At 40.3% G+C, this 20,362-nt stretch overlaps 1 protein-coding gene across 1 annotated transcript; it reads right to left on the reverse strand.

The window, feature by feature from the left end:
- Window positions 1–1,523: 1,523 nt before the first annotated feature.
- Window positions 1,524–20,238, reverse strand: mtf1 (metal-regulatory transcription factor 1). Its single transcript, XM_030750144.1, has 11 exons — window positions 20,146–20,238; window positions 18,350–18,877; window positions 13,034–13,272; window positions 9,856–9,987; window positions 9,533–9,606; window positions 8,177–8,298; window positions 7,574–7,651; window positions 7,257–7,359; window positions 6,527–7,170; window positions 5,824–5,893; window positions 1,524–4,992 (listed from the first exon to the last, which is right to left on the reverse strand). The coding sequence occupies exons 2-11, from the start codon at window positions 18,812–18,814 to the stop codon at window positions 4,517–4,519; spliced, it is 2,403 nt and encodes an 800-aa protein (XP_030606004.1). The 5' UTR covers window positions 18,815–18,877; window positions 20,146–20,238; the 3' UTR covers window positions 1,524–4,516.
- Window positions 20,239–20,362: the final 124 nt, after the last annotated feature.

The raw sequence follows: 20,362 nt of genomic DNA on the forward strand, positions 1-20,362 counted from the left end.
CTAGCATTGTCCTGCATTAGGAGGAACCCAGGGCCAACCGCACAAGCATATGGTCTCACACGGGGTCTGAGGATCTCATCTCGGTACCTAATGGCAGTCATGCTACCTCTGGCGAGCACATGGAGGGCTGTGCAGTCCTCCAAAGAAATGCCACCCCACACCATTACTGACCCACTGCCAAACCGGTCATGCTGAAGGATGTGGCAGGCAGCAGATTGCTCTCCACAGCGTCTCCAGACTCTGTCACATGTGCTCACTGTGAACCTGCTTTCATCTGTGAAGAGCACAGGGTGCCAGTGGCGAATTTGCCAATCCTGGTGTTCTCTGGCAAATGCCAAGCGTTGGGCTGTGAGCACAACCCCCATCTGTGGACATTGGGCCCTCCCATCCTCATGGAGTCGGTTTCTAACCATTTGTGCACATTTGTGGCCTGCTGTAGGTCATTTTGCAGGGCTCTGGCAGTGCTCCTCCTGTTCCTCCTTGCACAAAGGCGGAGGTAGCGGTCCTGCTGCTGAGTTGTTGCCCTCCTCCACGTCTCCTGGTGTGCTGGCCTGTCTCCTGGTAGCACCTCCAGCCTCTGGACACTACGCTGACAGACACAGCAAACCTTCTTGCCACAGCTCGCATTGATGTGCCATCCTGGATGAGTTGCACTACCTGAGCCACTTGTGTGGGTTGTAGAGTCCGTCTCATGCTACCACGAGTGTGAAAGCACCACCAACATTCAAAAGTGACCAATCAGCCAGAAAGCATAGGTACTGAGAAGTGGTCTGTGGTCCCAACCTGCAGAACAAGTCCTTTATTGAGTGTGTCTTGCTAATTCCCAATAATTTCCACCTGTTGTCTATTCCACCTATTTCTGTACCGCTGACCTCTGAACTTTTCCTTGTTACTCACTAATTAGTAAAATGTAAATCACCTGTGCACACCTCCTTAAAAACACTGCAGGCCCCTCCTCTATGAAACACTGAGCTTCCAAGACAAGTGTGTCTGTGATCATGGCCTCGGAAACAGGTAACGGTGCGTGCTGCTCTCCAGCGTTCACATTATCAGTATTTCTTTGAGGTATGTTATTAAACAGTTGCAGGTTGCACAGAGGATTTAGCATCTGGGCGTTCTAATGAAGCAGGCTCTGAGGTTGGACAGGTGAGTCACAACATGACAATTTAGCCTGCTTGTGTCAAGCAGACTTTCTTGACAGATATTATAACCAGTATGTCCTCCACAGGCCCTACAGAACATCGAGGACAGACTGGTGCACCTGTCTGAGAAAATAGTTCTGTGCAAAATGGTTGCGGATGACCTGAAGGACCTGCGTAGTGTGCTAGAGGTGAGCTTCCTGTCTCTGAATCCTTTTGCAGCTTGTTAGAGCTTTTGGAAACCGATCTTGTGTGTTGCAGAGGAAATCCCTCCAGGATGTGTCCTTACCACTGGAGAAATGAACACAAGACTCCTTGGAACACCTGATTTCTAGCTGATTTAAATAAATTCCATCATGGCAACACAAAAAAATGCTTCAAACATTTCAGTGACAAGGATAAGTTTTTATTTGTATTATATTGCTCTCAATTCAGAAAGTTATATTTATATGAAATGAGCATAAGCAATCAGTTTCACATTATACATTCTTTTAAAAATAAAAGTTCTTAACAATTCCTCACTCTTTGGGTGTCAAGACATTCCTTTGGAAGCATGTAGTTTTTCTTTCTCCCAGCCCCACCTGTACCTGGAAAAATGTAGCCTTTTTTTGGGGGGGGGGGCAAATGTTGGTGATAACAGAAATTCTGAATCTGTTTCCAAAGACTCTACATTTGTGAACAATCTGCTTCCAAACAAATGTCGCCGTTATTGATTTGCTGACATGAGATTAATATAAATATCAGCCACACAAACCTGGGCAATAAAGTCTAAAATTTATCTGCTTAATAACCAAATATTGGCAGCTGAGGATGAAAGCTGAAGCATATGAAGGGGTGAGATGGAGTGAAACCCAAACATGTTTAAGTCTAAAACAAAACGGTGTACATCTAATTTAAAACAAAAAAAAAACTCACTGACCAAATACGTCCATCATGCAAATCCAGCTGATATTAAATTACAGGTAACAAAGTGGCTGTGATGCAACATTCATGGGAACAGTACTTTATGGACACACTACAGTCCAGATTCACACCACCCACTGCAAAATATACAGGACTCCAAGAGATCTGCTAATATGGATGCACTGGGGCGCTATAAACTGCTTTGCAGCAAATATAATTTTATGAGAGGCATAAATAACCTTTTGATCTTGGAGTCAGTAACTAAACTAGTGAATGCCACACTTAAAATTGCATAGTTGTACATACTGATGTATGTGAGTGGGTATGCCCCCTGTGGTATTTTTATTTATTTAATGGGGATAAATTAGTACAACTTTAATATCCACTGGAGTCAATGTCAGATTTAAAGGCTGCAGATGTCTAATACTGTATTAAGGGAATAGTTGAGGACAAACTGGGCAACTGGTGCATCATTAGATTATTTCTGCACATTGGAAACAAAAATGAAGAATCCCATGATCTGCATCTGCAATGCTGCATATCCATTAGACTTTCCCCCAACATCACAACTGGAAAACTCAAAGCAACCACAAGCCTGTCTGTCTCCACACTTGCCTCGGTGTGATCTGCTGCTGGAATGGCTGCCTGAGAGTCAGTGAAGATGAGTGTGCCAGCGTGCCAGTTTCTAAAACAGGGGCTGTCAAGGCAAGGAGGCTTACAGAACAGTTAATGTTGTAAGGCCAAGAAGCTCTACACTAATTTACAGGGCATAATGCCTTTGTCATCATTGCATTGCGTCCCATGCGAAACAATACTGTTAAATTATACTCTGAGCCGGAGGCTATGTGTTACATATATTTTCTCACAATGTGGACTATACAGAAGCCCGGAGGCTTGTATACCTATTCAACTAAAACACAGCGAAGACTCTTCCGCATAAAGGTGACAGGGAGAAGAATGAACAGAGGGGACACATTAGCTTCAAACTCTGAGAATTAGCAATTCAAAAGTCTATACAAAAATACAAATTCTAGAATAATCTACAGGTTTCTCAAACATGTTTACACTAAAATGTACCATATTTACACTGTCACCAGGACACCGGCTTTTTAAATGCTACTTTACAGCAGGTGTGTACAAAACTCTGTAGTGGTGCTGCACGTCAGCTAAGCTGTCAGATTACTCACTTTACAAGTTAGTGTGCAATAAACAGGGAAGAGTGCAGCAAAACGTAGGGCTACTGCAAGTGTGAGCTGTCCGGCAAGGAAAATGCATGTCTGAGAAACAAACTGAGGGAACCAGGAACAGTTATGACTTGATGCATCCCTGAGAGGGTCACAACCCTAAAGAACATGGGATGTTGACAGTAGTTCCTTATATAGTTTAATTGTGGACAAGTTTTTGCAAACAAGCAGATCCTAGAGGATAATTTGCTTCACTGTGCAGTCTACTGTACGCGCCTCTTTTCACAATACCCATTACGTTCTTATAAAGGAAAACAATTCAGTAACAAAAAAAAAGCAGCTCAACTTAAAAATACAAGTGATTGGAATAAATTAATAGATTATTTCTGCTATCTCAAAGATGATATTATCATAATGAAAGAATCAAACATTTAAATAAATTAACACAGTTTTAAGTTAGTTTAAGTTATAGGCAACTTATCGATATATTGATGTGATGTCACTTAAAAAGACAGGCAGATCTGATCACAGGTTTTTTTTTTTCCCCTTAATTAGTAAATAACTGTCAAAAAAGTAGAAAATCATCACATTATCTGGACTACACTAGTCTTCCTAGGGGAAAAAAAACAAAAAAAAAAAAAAAACAATACTGAGGAAATCACTTCATATGACATGACAGCCACATGGGTCACTGTGTGACCAACCCCTTGAAATTCTTGCTGGGAACAATGCTCGATTAAAACTGTAGCAAATTCTTCTCATATACAGTGCATTATGGTTATTTGCATACCAGCCTAAAGCATTTGTTAGGACCTGTAGTACAGTACAAGGATACAGTACAAGGACAGATGAGTTTTGTTTTCCTGCTCAGGTTGTGTGACCTTCAAGCCAGGACAGTGAAACTCTAAATTATCAGTGCTTGGACAAAAATTGCTCATTTCAATCGATTCAAAGTGGATATTCTTGGATATTATTATAAAGAGTTTCTTTTCAACAAAGGATCTACTGCCTGTTCCCTGCATTAATTAGCGTTTAAGTTGCTAAAACTCAACTACTGCAATGAGACTCAACAGAAAAGTTACACATACTCTGTATATATACTATATGTTTCCCTGTGCCACACAGAGCAGAATGCACTGCAGGTACAAGGGGTTTCAATGCACACACTATATAGGGTGAAAGAAGAGGCGTCACTTCGGAGAGTGACTCGAGGTGTGGGTGGAATCGATGCTTGTGGATGAGTGGGTGCAACAGACACACACATGGTGCCAGACTCCAAAGGCAGCTCTTTTAAGGATTGCCATCAGTAGCCATGTTGAAGTCATCTGCGACCAGCAGCAGAGCCTCAAAGTTGGCAGCTGTCTCAGGGCTCTGCAGGGAGAGGAAGTCTGAGACGTCCATACTGGTTAACCCATCAGATGAGGGTGGGTTGGTGGCAGTGCTGCTCACAACTGTGGAGAGAGTCTGAGCTGTGGAGGAGGAGGAAGAAGAAGAGGGGGGCTCCACTCTCACCTCACCCACCTTGGAGGAAGACTTGGGGGGGCAGCATGAGGAAGATGAAGTGGCTGAATGGTGCGGAGGCTCGGGAAGTGGTGGGGGAGGAGGCTCTGATGGTTGCTGCTGTGCAGGGGCTGAAATTACAGAAGAGGCACTCTTTGCACTCTTGTCTTTAGCAGAGTCCCTGCAGGCACACTGACACTGGCAGGATTCCTCCTGTTTGATGATGATGACTGGCAGGCTGAGGCCGATCTGCTGGACTGAGTTACCTACAACCAAAACATAATGTTAGGAAAGGACAACACAAAGGGGGAGAGAGAAGAAGTCAACTTCCATACTGCTGTCTGCAAAGGTAGACCTCTTGGTTGTAACCAATTAATATTTACAGAATAAAATATTAATGGAGCTGTATATCAGGTGAACACATGTTCCTATCAACAACATCAACTGTAAAGCATCTCCTCCTCTTCTTCCTCATCATCAGGTAAACCTATCGGTGGTTCTTTTAAGGAACACAAGTATAAAATTAGAAAGGAAAATTCACCAGCAATCATTGACAAAGACAAATTAAACATTCTTTGACTTCAACTTGTCAAATGAGAGATTTTGTTCCATTTTTCCTGTTTTATATTATAAATATTTTGGGGATTCCTCACAAAGATACACTTGCAGGGTTGGAAAAACCACATATTTCCCTCTTTTCATTTCCTAAATTTTACATTTAATTGGGGAAAAAAAGACCATCAAAAATGAAAGCCAATCACTATCAAGCCTCAGATGAGAATGCCATTTTCAGCTGAGCGGCTCAAAATCTGCATGTTTATTGTCAAATACTATACTTGGTAGCTCTTGAATAGTTTGAATGTTTTATCTCTTGTACTGCTGCTTGTCAATGACTTCAAATAATGTAATGGGATTACTGTTAGTGTGAAGTAATTAAGCATTAAATTTAATTTTGAGGAGAATCACTTTATCAATCTACTATTTAAGTAATGCTCCTTAACTCAAATACTCCACTGGCAAAACTAATTTATGATTTTCATTTTTGGCCAATGTTAAGAGCATGAAGAATTATGATGATTTGCTACACGGTGGCTTACCAGCATTTCCTCCCACGGGTATGGCTGTAGTGAAGAAAACCTTTTCCACTTTTGGAGCTCCTTGATGTGGCTGTGAACAGACAACAAACACCAAAGTTCAAGTAGGTTAAATATAAAGCTATTGTCAGGTTTCCAACTTTCCTTTTTTGGTAAAGTTTATAGTTAGGGCTGGTTCAGGTGACCCCGAACCCTCCCTTGGTTATGCTGCCATCGACCTAGGCTGCTGGGGGAGGGTTCCCATGATGCACTGAGTATTTCTTTTTCACTCACCTCTTTTTACTCTGTTTATACACCACTCTGCAATTAATCATTAGTTGTTATTAATCTCTGGCTCTCTTCCACTGGTCACAGCAGATGGCTGCCCCTCCCCGAGCCTGGTTATGCTGGAGGTTTCTTCCTGTTAAAAGGGAGTTTTTCCTTCCCAATGTCACCAAGTGCTTCTCATAGGGGGTCATTTTGATTGTTGTGTTTTCACTTTAATTACTGTATGGTCTTTACATTACAATATAAAGCACCTTGAGGCAACTGTTTGCTGTGATTTGGCACTCAGTAAAATTTAATTGCATGCTATTGAAAAAAATCATACTTTCTCCTGTTTTACTTATTTACTTTGGTACATTTATAGTTTGTCCTTGCTAATACTCTCATATAAACATACTTATGAAGAGAAGAACAGATTCTACTGTGTGGGATCATTACTCACTGCTTGCTCGGGGTTCTGCTGGCTGTTAGTGGCACTGCTGAGAATCCACTGGAGGTTCTGGTCAGACATGACCAAACTAGGCTGCAGCAGGTTCTGTGTGGGTGCTATGGTGATAGTGGCAGGGGTGTTCGCCAAACTAGGGCCAGAACTGGGGACAGGGTTGTTGGCCAAAGGCACAGGTTGAGCAACAGCTGCTAAAGCATCTGCTGTGGTACCTGCAACAACAGCAGCAGGACTTGGTGCTGCGGCAGTCAGTGCAGGAGCAGAAGCAGAGATAGGTGGCGATAAAGGAGTGGTCTGAGTAGTACTGTCTTGCTGTAGGAATGTGGGTGGCAGTGCCACATAGTGCTGGGCGTTGACATTGTTTGGTGGCTGCACAGAAGCCTGCGGCACATCCGAGATCTGCTGAGACCCATTTAGTTGCATGAAAGCAGAAGGCTGTGTTGTGCTAACAGTTGCAGTGATGGAAGCAGGGATGGAGGTCTGGGAGGAGCAGCTCTGATTGACCTGGGAAGAGGCCTCCATGACTGCGGCGGTGTGTGAACAAGAAGATGAGGAGGTAGGACTGACGGAGAAAGAGATGAGAGACGAGGCAGCAGTCACTCCTGGTTGGGTCTCTATGCTGAAGGGTTCAACAAGGCTCTCTGATGACAGGGGGGAAAAAAATCCTTTCAGAACAAAAACATTAAGAAAAATCCAAGCAGGTAGATTTTAAATGAAATATGCTTACCGCTGGGATTGGCATCATCTTGGCTGACACTATTTTCAGGACTCTGGAACATAAGCTCAAAGATTTTCACAGGGGTCGCATTGTTGAAGTCCAAATTTTGAGCCTGCAATAAAATTAAAATGAACAAAATACAAAAAAAAGGTGGACTCAGTGAATATATTATTTTAACCTTGACATTTTAATACAGTGGATATGAAATAAACTGAAGAGTGAAAATACCTGCCTTTTAGCTGACATCCAACTGATCATCTTAACATCTCCTCTACAGTGTCAACCCAATGTCTGTTTGACAAAAATGAAATAAAGTCCCAACTCACATTATGGATGCTCTCTCGTAGCTCTGAGTCTGTAGAGATGAGGCTCAAGTCACTGAGGCACAGCGAGTGATTTGCATCCTGTAATTAAGAGATGAAAACGTCCTAATTAAAGTAAGTAAAATAAAGTAACCGTTGCATTGTCCAAGTCATGGAAATGACACCTACTGTATGGTAATGTAAAAATCTAGGCTTTACTGTATTAGGTGTCCCATTAGATGATGACATAATTAATAACCATTCAATTGAAGAAGGAATAATGTCATCTATGTGGTCTACAAGCACTTCTTCTTCACATTGACTTAAATGAATTACCATGGTTAACACACAGTAGTGTGCGCCACTAACTCCGGCCACTGCATAGGTGGAACTGTTAACACCATGCCAGTTTGTAGCTTTTGTTTTGGGGAAAGCTTATCATCTAGCAATAAAACCTGACATATTAGATGCGATAACAAACCTGCAAATAAATTTTCTTAAGAATCCACCCAGCAACAGCATGCAGTGCATAACACGAGGACCACAGTGTCATGTAGCCCTGAGGCTTTACACGGAGAACAAGCCGACTGTGCCTACACTCCGAGAAGATGCTGTGCTGTGACTCACTTCAGAGAGAGAGACGCTGAAGGGCTGTCCTTTGTCGTGGCCCCGGATGTGACTCTTCAAGCTGTACTGGCTGCTAAAAGTCTTCTCACAACCGTCACTAGGACAGTTGAATGGCTTTTCCCCTAAAGAAAGAGTAGAAACATAGGTAGAAAGTACAGAATGATTTATTAATTTATTTATTATTCATTACTTTTTCTATTTTTCCTAACAGGCAGGAAAAAGGTCAGCCAAGTTGAAAGCTGCAACTTAATTTTTAACTAGGAGGATAATATTGAGTTTTTAAAGACAATAAAATGTGTGTTTGTCCTTATTTCAGAGAATGAGATTAAAAAGTCACCTTTATTAATGTCACAATAACACAGAAATCTCAAAGGACCAGCATAGTTGTGGGTAGTTCTTATACAGATCATCTTACTCATGCTGTAGCTGTGTACTATCACCAGGGGGCAGTGTTAAAAATATGTGGAACAATTCTTAACATGAGCCACTCTTGTTTGTGTTTGTTTGAAATTGTTGGTTTTTAATCTTAGTTGCTGCCACAGACACTGCAGAAGTCAAAAATATACAAAGCCTGCTTGTAGTAAAGCAAAAACAAATATTAAAATAATGAAAACTGTCTGTTCAAGCCCACAAAAACACAGTACCGAGAAATCAGCTGTAGCTATATTTTAATATCCCGATAGTGATCGGTATATCTTGCACCTATATTTGTTTAATATGCATGCAGCTGGAAAACAGTTCAACTGATTCTGTTTTCATCAAACAGGAGATCCCATTTAAACAACACAAAGTATAAACCAAGTCATTCAAGTCATTTCTCTTTCAGATGAACAAGATGAGTTTAAAAGATTAATAGGCTTGTCTTATAAATATATAGATATATACTAGATCATAAGACCTGTTGTTCAGGTGGTTTCTTATGTGTTTTGAGAAACCACCCTAACAGGAGGGAGTATCTGCCTGTGTGTTCAACAGCTGGCACTTTGGGAAGACTATTGTCCTGCCCCGAACATGAATACAGTCATTAGAGCAATAAAGGCTTTGGCCTCAGCTGTCTATTCTGGGGTGGTCTTAATTTGGAAGGCTATTTGCTCAGTCAATAGAAGTGCACGCAGAAAGAGCCTTTTCAATTATTCTTTTCTTTTCTTTAACTGCACTTCTAATTCTGAATGGAGGACAAAGCAATTATAATATGTTTTAGTTGAAGGAAAGATGTTTCAGATTATGCCAGTTAAACAGAATACATGTGGGAAGCACTAGGCAACAATGTAAATGCAAATCAGGCAGAAATGAAAAATAAACATGCCTTTGTCAAAGCTTCCCTAGATAATTGAGGTTAAATAAAACAATGTGTACCTGTGTGAGTCCGTACATGCGTTTTTAGGTGATGACTGGCAGCAAAGGCTTTTCCACAGCCATCGTGATCACACCTGGGAAAAAAAAAATGCTTGTAATCAAATGTAAACATAACATGAATAACACTAAAGGCTGGATTTCATCACCTATCTAGATTAAAGCCATGCCCCATTACCCCCGGTGTCTTTATATACAAAAAAGGACTCTGTTAGCATTGACAAGAAAACAGTTCAATACACTAAGAGTTTCCTCTCTTTGTATCACAGTTCCTTCATCTTCATCTAGGAGTAAATTAAACCCGCTGTGACAAAGGAAATGCTCACCGGAATGGTTTCTCCCCAGTGTGTGTGCGAATGTGCTTCCTCAGGTCACTGAGGGTGGTAAAGTACTTTGTGCATCCCTCTGATTCACAGTTGAACGTCTTGCCTGTGTGAAGTCTCTGGTGTGCTTTTAGCCTGCAGAATAGTAAAGATATAATACAGATTGAAGCAAAAAATATGTTTTCAATATTAACAATACTCATTGAATCAAAATAAATGTAAAAATACTGTAAGAGATTGAGAGAGATTCTCTAACATTTCTAAAAATAATAATTTTGGTAACCACATCCTGACACACAAAAAAATCCCATGGTGAACAAATCACAGAAAGTACATACTGCACTCTTGTACAAGTGTGTATACCACATATCTTTCTATTCCTTTAATCTATAACAATAAGACAGACATAATGCATACTTACAAGTTATTCACATATACTCATGTGTGTACAGAAATAGTACTACATAATGCACCCATACTACATAATCTGCTGATATCAATGCATTATGGATAGCATTACTATAATCAAAAGGCAACCATGTACAAAACATAATGCAACCATGCTGTTTACATTTGAGCAATACTGCTGAGCAGTAAGCATGGCTTTAATACTGCTCAATGATGAGTCACAGTCTGACTAACATGTTAGACAATGCTCAGCCAATCAGATGTTGGCAACAAATGCTAATCAATAAGGCTGCAGCCTAGAGCTGATGTTACTATAAATAGACCAGCTCTTTAACTAGAAATTGGACATTCCCCAGTTTCTCACTATCTAGCTACTGCCAGCTGTTTAGTGACCAAGGTCAATTAGTAGACATGGTCAGCACAATATGAGCACATGATTAGACTATGCCAATCAGGCATGAGAAAGAAGCTGCATATCATTAGCATATATTATTAAAGCATTAGCAGCCTGAAATTAGGAAATGTTAAAAAAAAATGTACTAAGCATCCAGGAGTATCATGTTGTACATCTCTGAAGAGTAAAGAACCGTTATTTAAAATTTCATTGCTCGACTCAAACTTCACAGATGGACGGACAGTATGACCAAAATATCTTCCTGCTTTATTTTGCACAGGAGGATTAAAAAAAAAAAAAAAAAAAGTCTAAAATTCATAAGAACCCCAGGCATGCAGACTGCTTCTACAAACATTTGTGAAAGAATGGGTCACTCTCAGGAGCTCAGTGAATTCCAGCATGGTACCACGATAGGATGCCACCTACGCAACAAGTCCACTAATGGAATTTCTTCACTGCTAAATATTCAATAGTCCAAGCCTATTCAATTACTTTTTCTTCTGGGCCAGATTTGAAAATTTTGAGATGCCACTGGGCCGAAGACCCCTATTTACATTATTTCTTGAGACTTAACTCTAAATATGCTACCAATTGAACTAAATCATAAAAATAAATAAAAGAATTCACAATAAAGGCTTTATACTGCATCATTTATTGATGAGCAAAATAATTCAAGTGCATTGCAAATTTTAACATTTGGCCCAAACCTTGACTAGAATATTTTTAACAAGGCAAATTTCACCACACATATGTTTAATTAAAAAAACAAAACAATGTAATAATAACAACCTTTTGCAACAGTAAAGTCTTCTATAACATTTTATAGGTATTTGCAAAAGTGCATTTGTTGAACTAGAATGGCCAACTGAGGCAGTGCATTAAATATTTCAACAAAAGAAACTGCACCAAGTGAACACTTAATAACTGTAAAATTAAAGCTTCTTTTGCATATTCAAAGTAATGCTGACTTAATGCGTTCAGTCTTTGGGGTAAAATAAACACATTTATCAGTCCAAGCAGGGTTAAAATGGCGATTTTCATTGTCAATTTTACATTTTTGACCTGTCAGTGACATATTTTCGCGGTTGTCGTACTTGGAGAGAGTATTCTGGGCTGGCGTTGCTACGATACCGGAAGCGGTGCGTTCAAGTACAAGAGGAAGGGCGGGAATTTTTAAAACTCTCACAGCAAATATGATTTAATTGGGTTTTTGCAGCTTACGTTGGGTCAGTCGGGGGGTGGGCCAGTTAAAGGGGGTCCACGGGCCGGATGTGGCCCCCGGGCCGCTAATTGAATAGCCCTGCAATAGTCAATAAAGTGCAAGTGATTGGGAATGACAGCAACTCAGCCACGATGTGGTAGGCCACATAAAATCACAGAGTGGGGTCAGTGGATGCTGTAACACATAGTGCACAGCGGTCACCAACTTTCTGCAGAGTCAATCACTACAGACCTCCAAGATTTATGTGGCCTTCAGATTGGCTCAAGAACAGTGTGTAGAGAATGCCATGGAATGGGTTTCCATGGCCGAGCAGCTGCATCCAAGGCTTACATCACCAAGCGCAATGCAAGGTGCCAGAAGTTTAAAGCATGCTGCCACTGGACTCTAGGGCACTGGAGACGTGCTCTCTGAAGTGGATCATGCTTCTCCGAATCTGGGTTTTAGTGGTTGTCAGGAGAACGGTACTTGTCTGACTGCACTGTGCCAAGCGTAAAGTTTGGTGAAGGGGGGAATATGGTGTGGGGTTGTTTTGCAGGAGTTGGTCTTGGCCCCCTACCAAGACATTTTGGACAATTTCATGCCCCCAACTTTGTGGGAACAGCTTGGGGATGGCCCCTTCCTGTCCCAACATGACCAGTGCACGAAGAACTTGACAGGCCTGCACAGAGTCCTGACCTCAACCTGACAGAACGCCTTTGGAACAAATTAGAGCGGAGGTTGTGAGTCAGTCGTTCTCATCCGACATCAGTGTGTGACCTGACAAATGTGTTTCTGGAAGAATGGCCAAAAATTCCCATAAACACACTCCAAAATCTTGTGGAACTCCTTCCCAGAAGAGTTGAAGCTGTTATTGCTGCAAAGGGTGGGCTGACATCATTTTAAACCCTATGGATTAAGAATGGGATGTCACAAGTTCATATGTGTGTAAAGGCAGACGAGCAGATGCTTTTGGAAATATACATAAAATGAAACAGAAAGGGATCCTACAGCTGTTTAGTACTTTGCTTTAAGTGACGCGATCCAATTATCTTTACTTATACTATTTTTGGTAATGTCTGACAAACAACCGAAACAGAACCTACTATACCTTTGAGATCCCACAGCTGTGTAAAAAGAGCAACATGATGAGAAATGAAAGAAGACAAAAAAAGGTTCACCTATACAGTGTGTTGAAGGCCTTTTCACAGCCTTGCACATCACACTCAAATGGCTTCTCCTTGGTGTGAACACGAACATGGATCTTAAGGCTGTATGAGGTGAGAAAGGCCTTTCCACAGCCTTGCTGATTACACACGAATGTGTACTCGCCCCGGTGTGTTTTCTGGTGTGTCCGCAGGTTTCCTGCTGTGCTGTACGTCCTTGTGCAGCCTTCGAAGGTGCACTGGTACCGTTTTACCTGATAGAGCAGGGGGGAAAAAAAAAAAAAAAAAGTAAACTGAATTTAAATCTACTGGAATCATGCAGGTGCTAAAGAAAAAGACCACATCAACTCTCTTGAAAAAAAAATCTGTTAAACTGGCTGTAACCTTTATTTAACATTTTAACAAAAACACAGAGAGAAAATAATTTGTAAATTCAGCTCAGAAATCACCAGCCCTGCCATTCAATGAGGTGACAGGCTGAGTCAGGGCGACCTTTTGGATGGGATTTGAACTTAATGACTCAGCTTCTCATCAGTACACGAAGCGGGTGAGCATCAAGGACAGGAACGATGACTAAACCCCCCATACAATATATCCCTTCCAATTTAGTTTCACAGGACCAATGTCCACTGCAGTGTGGCTGTCTCCTTTTCTGCTCTCTCACAAATATCCTGGGGCACTGTAAATAAAAGCAGTCCATTCTCTACTTAGAAAAATTCTATCGTATAATGAACACAAAGCCAAGAGGAGAAAGCTTGTGGCTGGCCTCCTCAGATACTCTCTTCTCATTACCTCAACAATTTACTCAACTAAATCCTCTTAGTATTCCTGTAAAAAATTAACTGCAGCACAGTTTGAATCAAAGTAAGGCAAATGAGATTATCAGAGTATCTGATGCATCAGAGCAGATTCATCGAGTAACTCAAATAAATACACCATAAAAAATCCTCAGTGCAAATCTTTTGGCTTCAACGCTTAGTTAAATCCACACCTCTGCAGCGCTCAGTTGTCACCATGTAAGTAGTTTAATGTGGAGCTGGAGTCTCTCTGGTGAAGAGCAAAGAGCTGTTACACCAAGACGGTGATCTCAAGTGGAGTGAAAGAAAACTTTTTTTTCTGTTTCTCTAAAACAGCAGCACTTATTACTCTAATTGTCATAAAAACCTTTAATTGGAAAAAAGCTGTTAGGAGTCCTTAATCAAACCACCTGTTCAACAAGCTCCAACATGAAAATAGCCAACTTTGTAGCTGCTCCCATACACTCCCATTTGCTTTACAGAGCAAAAAAAACTACAGTAAAGCTACAGAAGTTAAAATAAAATATGCAGATGAACTGTTAACTTAGTCTGATATAATGTTTAAATCAGGCACCTTGCTGAAAGCTGTCAGCATCCATCCTACTTTATATGCCAGCGACACCTGCAACAAGCGGGCATGAATCTAAAGCTGGTCATGGTGTGTACTAGACCATATTTATTCCAAGGCTTTAGCAACATTATCTTGCAGATTGAGATTAACATAATATATAAATAAATTATTATACTAATTAAACTCTATTAATATTTGAAAAATATTCCACAGGCTAGTAAAAATTATACATGGACAAGTAAAACATTGAATTACTATTACCATTAATTATTAACATCAACACCCTCAGAACATCTGTTTTCTGCAGCGAGAAACGTTGCATCAAAGCAAAGGGCAAACCTCAGTTCTGACAATGTTGGGATGCTCGCTTTTCTTCATTGAGGCTACCACGTAGTCCTTTACCACATAGTTTACAGACACACATACTCACTCACTCATTCACAAGCACACTTAGGCACATACACGTGTGTACGCACAAAAAAAAAAAAAAAACATACATATGAACAAACACCAAATATACTTCATCCAGGAGACAGAATACAGTCAGAGCTCTTTTTTTGCCACATACTAGTTTAAGAAAGCCTTCCAAGAAGACAAAGTAAAGACTATTTTATTTTATGCCTCAGTTAGTTTAGGTTGCATGCAGAAAATCGATAAAATCGATTATTTTATGTGGCATTATTGTACTTGTGATTATTTATTTTTGCATTTTAGAAAATGTTTCCTTTAAAAATATTTTAGAAATACAATGAACGGGTTTAGCTTTTTTGACAGCTGTTACATGCAGTTAAACAATGCAACTTCTAAAATGAAAACTAATGAGCAGGTCATTTTGAAAGACCTGTTTGTTTTTTTTTTCCTCTTTGCAATATTATTGCTCATTAATAAGAAAAGTATTTCTTATCTGATTACTTGATTGATCAATGGAATAATCAATAGAATACTTGCTTAATACCATAATCTATATCTGCTGACCTACATCAGAGAAAACTCAGCAATGTTTATGCAACCTTGCAGTCCTTACAGAACTCCAAGACACCCAGTACCAGAACACTTTAGCTGTTATACAGTGAAAGCTACACAGCTGACTTAGCTTTCTGTCCTTCTGCCAACTACTAATCTGAGAGATGCTGGTCTAAATCCTTTTATTTTGATTTGATTGATTATTAGTGTGTGGCAGGGATCATTTGTTAACTAAATACCCATGCAAAGCCACAGCAGAAGCCTGCTAAAGCTGGCAGCTCAGAACTGCATTATATCTCCCACACCGTTGGGACTCTACCACACCATGAATGTGATCATTGTGAGAGAGCACTGTATGCTTTGGCTTCCCACACACATAGTGGAAGAGACCACTCCATTACAAATTAAATGGTTATGTGAGAGCATTAACAGCAAGATCATTAAGTGCTTGATATCGATCATCATTTTATGTTTTTCTTGCACTTGTTGAAAGAGGCTGGAATTTTTATTTACATATATTTTTTTTGCTGTTCACATGAAACAGTATTCTTGGATGCTCTATACTCAACCACTCAGGGTGGCTATTTAAATCAAAATAATATTCAACAAGGCACGGGAATGTAGCTTAATTTTCTTAGTTTCTGTCATTTTCTAGCATTTGAGCTTCCATGGAGGAATGGTGACGCTATATGTTCTTGTATATTTTATAAATTTCACAAGATCAAATGTGCAAACGTGGACACTGAAAAAGGCAATCTAATATTACATCCCGATTAATGCAAGAGCAGCGCTTAGTGTGGCTGCAGTGCCAACAAATATTGGGCAAACTCGCCACACCCTGGTGCATGCTTTTCACACGGTTTCATATTTCATATGTTTTTTTAAAACAGCACAAAGACCTGCATGCACATGACTTCACAAACAGAATACCCCATCTTCTCACACTCATGTCTACTTTTCAATTTAATAATAAAAAAAAAAAAAAAGGATGTGAAACATAACGAAGATCTTGTTCTTATGATTCAGAGCCTGCAGAACAGTGTTGCGCCACTTTATATTGACACTATTGTGCAATACAAATATTAATTCATTTCTCAGAAAAGACATGAAGCCAAAAAAAGGCAACAAACCCTCCACAATTCACAATAAAAGATCCCGGTTTGTTTCTATACTGCTGCAAGAAATTTATATTTGTCTACAACTTCAGAAAGTTTCTCAAATTCTTAGATATTTGTTATTACACTTGGTAATGACAGCAGGGTCCACAAATAAAATACCACTCTATTACTGTTAACAAAATTCCAATACAATTCTCCCAGGGTTTAAAAATTGAGCTGACACTGCCTAACAAATACATCAGTCTATCCACAATATCTTGATTCACCTACACTGTTCAAACCAAAACTGCCCACAAAAGCAGCAAAATTCCTGCTGATAATATTTGGGAGTAAAGTGGCATTCACTCCAGGAGTGTACCCTTCTAAATACACCACAACTTATAGATAACCCAAATTCCAAAAAGGTTTGGATGCTGTGTAAAATGTAAAAAACAAAAAACAAAAAACAAAAAAACAAAACAATGGAATGCAATGCAAATCACAATAAAACATAGAAAACATTAAACTGTTTAAACTGAGACATTTGACTATTTCATGAAAAATATTAGGATGGGGCAACAAAATGCTGGAAAATTAAGAGGTAATAAAAAGAAAGAGCTGGAGGAACATTTTACAGCTGATCAGGTCAAAAGAGGTCAGTGATATGATTGTTTATAAAAAGAGTTTATAAAAAGTAATGTAAAAGTAAAGAGAGGCAGCTCAGTTTCTGGGGAACCCTGCCTCCCTTTACGTTTACATTACTTTCTCAGAAGTAAAGCAAAAACAGAGATGGAAAGGGGGTTCATCAGTCTGTAAAAACTGCATCCACAAATTGTGGAACAAATTCAGAATAATGTTCCTCAAAAGATTCAGAGAATCTGGAGAAGCTTTTATTTGCAAGGGACAAGGCCAAATATCAATATTGGATGCCCGTGATCTTTGCGCCCTCAGGCAGCAGCGCATTAAAAAACAGGCAGGATTCTGTCATGGAATTCACTGCATTGGCTCAGGAACACTTCCGGTTCACTGGGCAGGTCATGCTGTCCCCTCCAAACTAAAGAGGAGAGAGACCATCCTGCTTGTTATCAGCACTCAGTTCAAAAGCCTGCATCGCTGATAGTATGGGGATGCAATAGTGCCTATAAAATCGACAGCTTGCACATCTGAAAAGACACCATCAATGCTGAAAGGTACATACAGATTTTAGAACAAATATGTTCCCATCTAGATGACCCCTTTTTCAACCTCGTATGTTTCAGCAAGACAATGCTAAACTGCACGCTGCATCTATTGTGTGGCTTTGTAGTAGACGAGTCTGGGTGCTGAACTGACCTGCTTGCAGTCTAGACCTTTCACAACTGAAAATATATAGCTGTTGAGGAGCTAGAATCCTATATCAGAAAAGAATGGGACAACATTCCTCTTCCAAAAGTCCAGCAACTGGTCTCCTCAGTGCCCAGATGTAAACAGAAAGAATGTTTAAAAGAGGGGATGCTGCACATGGGTAATCATGGCCCTGTTGCAAATTTTCTGAGATGTGTTGCTGCCATCAAATTAAAAATTACTTAATTTTTTTCTTAAAATTGTACATTTTTTTCTGTTTAAACATTTGACATGTTTTCTATGTTCTATTGTGAACATAGAAAACACACTGCGTGATTAAAAAAAAAAAAAAACACTATATTATTACAGGATAAAATGTTTAAACCATTGGCTGTTCAGTAGAGCAATTTGCTGTAATAACTGAAAGAGCTTTGACAAGCAATCACTGCAATCAATCAAAGATGTGCACTACTTTAGAACCAATAAGTGGAGCCTCTAGTAACCCAACAAGCACATGCACATGTCCTGTAACAGCTATGTATCTCTTACACATGGAGAAGATGCACTTATTTAGGCTTACCTCTCTCTGCTTGGTCTCTGGGCACTCAGAGTGCAGGGTGAGCGTAGCCCCTTCGATGTTCCGTGGCATGGGGGTGGAGCCTGGATTTATTGTGAACTGGATCTGGTCAGGTGAAATCGTGTGGTGCACATAACCCTGTGACATCCCATCTGGGTCTCCCATGAAGGCCAGAGGCCCTTCCTCCTCATCTCCATCACCCTCTCCCTCAGTTAGAAAGGTGACTCCATCTTCATCCCCTCCACAGTGACCCTCCTCTTCCCCCTCTTCGTCCAGCCGTATCGGGTCCCGCTCAATGAGGACCGTGGTCCGGTCATACACCCGACCAGAGGACGACGAAGGTTCAGCAATTAGGTCATCATCTTTGTCGAAGTGGATCTTGTCATCTTCTTCATCATCCCGCTCCAGGTGATCCACCTCCACCTCAAAGTACATGGGCGCCTCCGTATGAGGGCCATTCTCACTCATGGTCTCTGATGCCGCTCCTTCCTTGGCAAGGAGGACCACACTCTCACACGTAAATGTTACACCCTGAAAAATAAAACAGCCACTTTATGTCAGTGGGTTAGTTAAAGGCAAGTTTGAATTAGTAACAAATTAATTAAATTAAAAAAAAAAAAAAAAAAAAAAAATCAACCCACTGTTGTGTAAGATCTCTAGTCTAGTAGATGAGCACTTTATAAAGACTGAATACGTTTATCAGCGTTTAGTAATTCAGGACCAGATCTGACAGGGTTTTCGACTCACAACAAAGACAAGCTGCCCAGTTAAAATATATCAGCTGTCACTATGTAGGCCCACTCTGACAGACAGGGGCATTTGCAAACAAATGACTAGACAGACCCTCAGCTACGTGTGCTACGCGTAGATTACACTAAATGCCCATGTAAACACGTCCTCCTCCTCCTCATGCAGCGGACTTGCGTGTGTCAATCAAAAGCAGCTTTTCTTTTCAAAAACGAAAACTAAAATCTCCGCAAGTCGTCGCTTACTAGGAAACATTAGCCCTGTTAACAGTAACTAAAGCTACACACCGAGATCTGGAACTTTCTGACGCCAATGACAGAAGTCACGAGATAACCGGGGCTTAAACCAGTTAGATGACCGTCTTACTCGGTGATTTCTAATCAATTAAAACTCATCAGTCTCCCTCTAAAACAAAGAAGCAAAACATTACATGCAACGTATGAAAGCTGTCACATTCACGCAATGTCAGTTAACTTTTACATGGCAGCGCACACAATGCTGCACCGTTTCCAAACATAAAGTGACCTTATTAAGCACCCAGAGGCTGCAACGTTAACCTCTGGCTGACTAAACAATATCGTTCTCTTAACTTAATGGCACAGTACTGAGGTTGTTAGCTTTACACTGCTAGCATTCTAGTGCATATCTGATCTCACATCTTGATTAGTGTCTAGCCTAATACATCGCTGGTTAGCTGCTCTAAATTCATTTAAAATCGTGGGGTGATTATTTTGCATCTGTCGTTACGCACCTTTTAACGTCATCTGCCTTGACTAAAACTATTTTTCTCTTCAGCTAGTGAGGCAAAGAAAGCTAAATGAGAGCTAGTTAGCCACAGGCTAATTCTATTGCCACTTATTTCTTTACACATGCATAGCTTGGTAGCAACACTTTAGCTCAGTGCTAAGCTAAGGGGCTAGCGATAAACGTTTACTGTCGATATTACTCATCTTTCCTGCAAAAAGGATAAGTCTCACTTTGCCCCGTGATAAAGTGACAAACTGAGACTTAAGTGGCTCGACTAGAAGAAAATGACATTAACATATACTTACCTCTGAATTTTAATCCTTATTCCGATGCTTTGGATGTTGACCACTTTCTTCCTATCCCCTCCCTAGGATACCATACGTCACAGGCTCGCTACGATCACAGGCATTCGTGATGAATTGTGGGAAATAATGTATAACTAATGCCAAAATAAAATATTAAGACGCTTAAATTTTTTTTTTTAAAAATCCATGATTATAGAACAGGGTTTTCTTATTTCTA

This window comes from Archocentrus centrarchus, chromosome 16, assembly GCF_007364275.1.
Source record: "Archocentrus centrarchus isolate MPI-CPG fArcCen1 chromosome 16, fArcCen1, whole genome shotgun sequence".
Taxonomy (NCBI): Eukaryota; Metazoa; Chordata; class Actinopteri; order Cichliformes; family Cichlidae; genus Archocentrus; species Archocentrus centrarchus.

Bases quoted from the DNA above. Each gene is read 5' to 3' on its own strand.
- mtf1 (XM_030750144.1), bottom strand. From the start codon at position 18,814: ATGAGTGAGAATGGCCCTCATACGGAGGCGCCCATGTACTTTGAGGTG. The intron at 13,273-18,349 runs GTAAGCCTAAAT...CTGCTCTATCAG, and splicing joins CAGAGACCAAGCAGAGAGAG to GTAAAACGGTACCAGTGCAC. The intron at 7,360-7,573 runs GTGAGTTGGGAC...ATTTTATTGCAG, and splicing joins TACGAGAGAGCATCCATAAT to GCTCAAAATTTGGACTTCAA.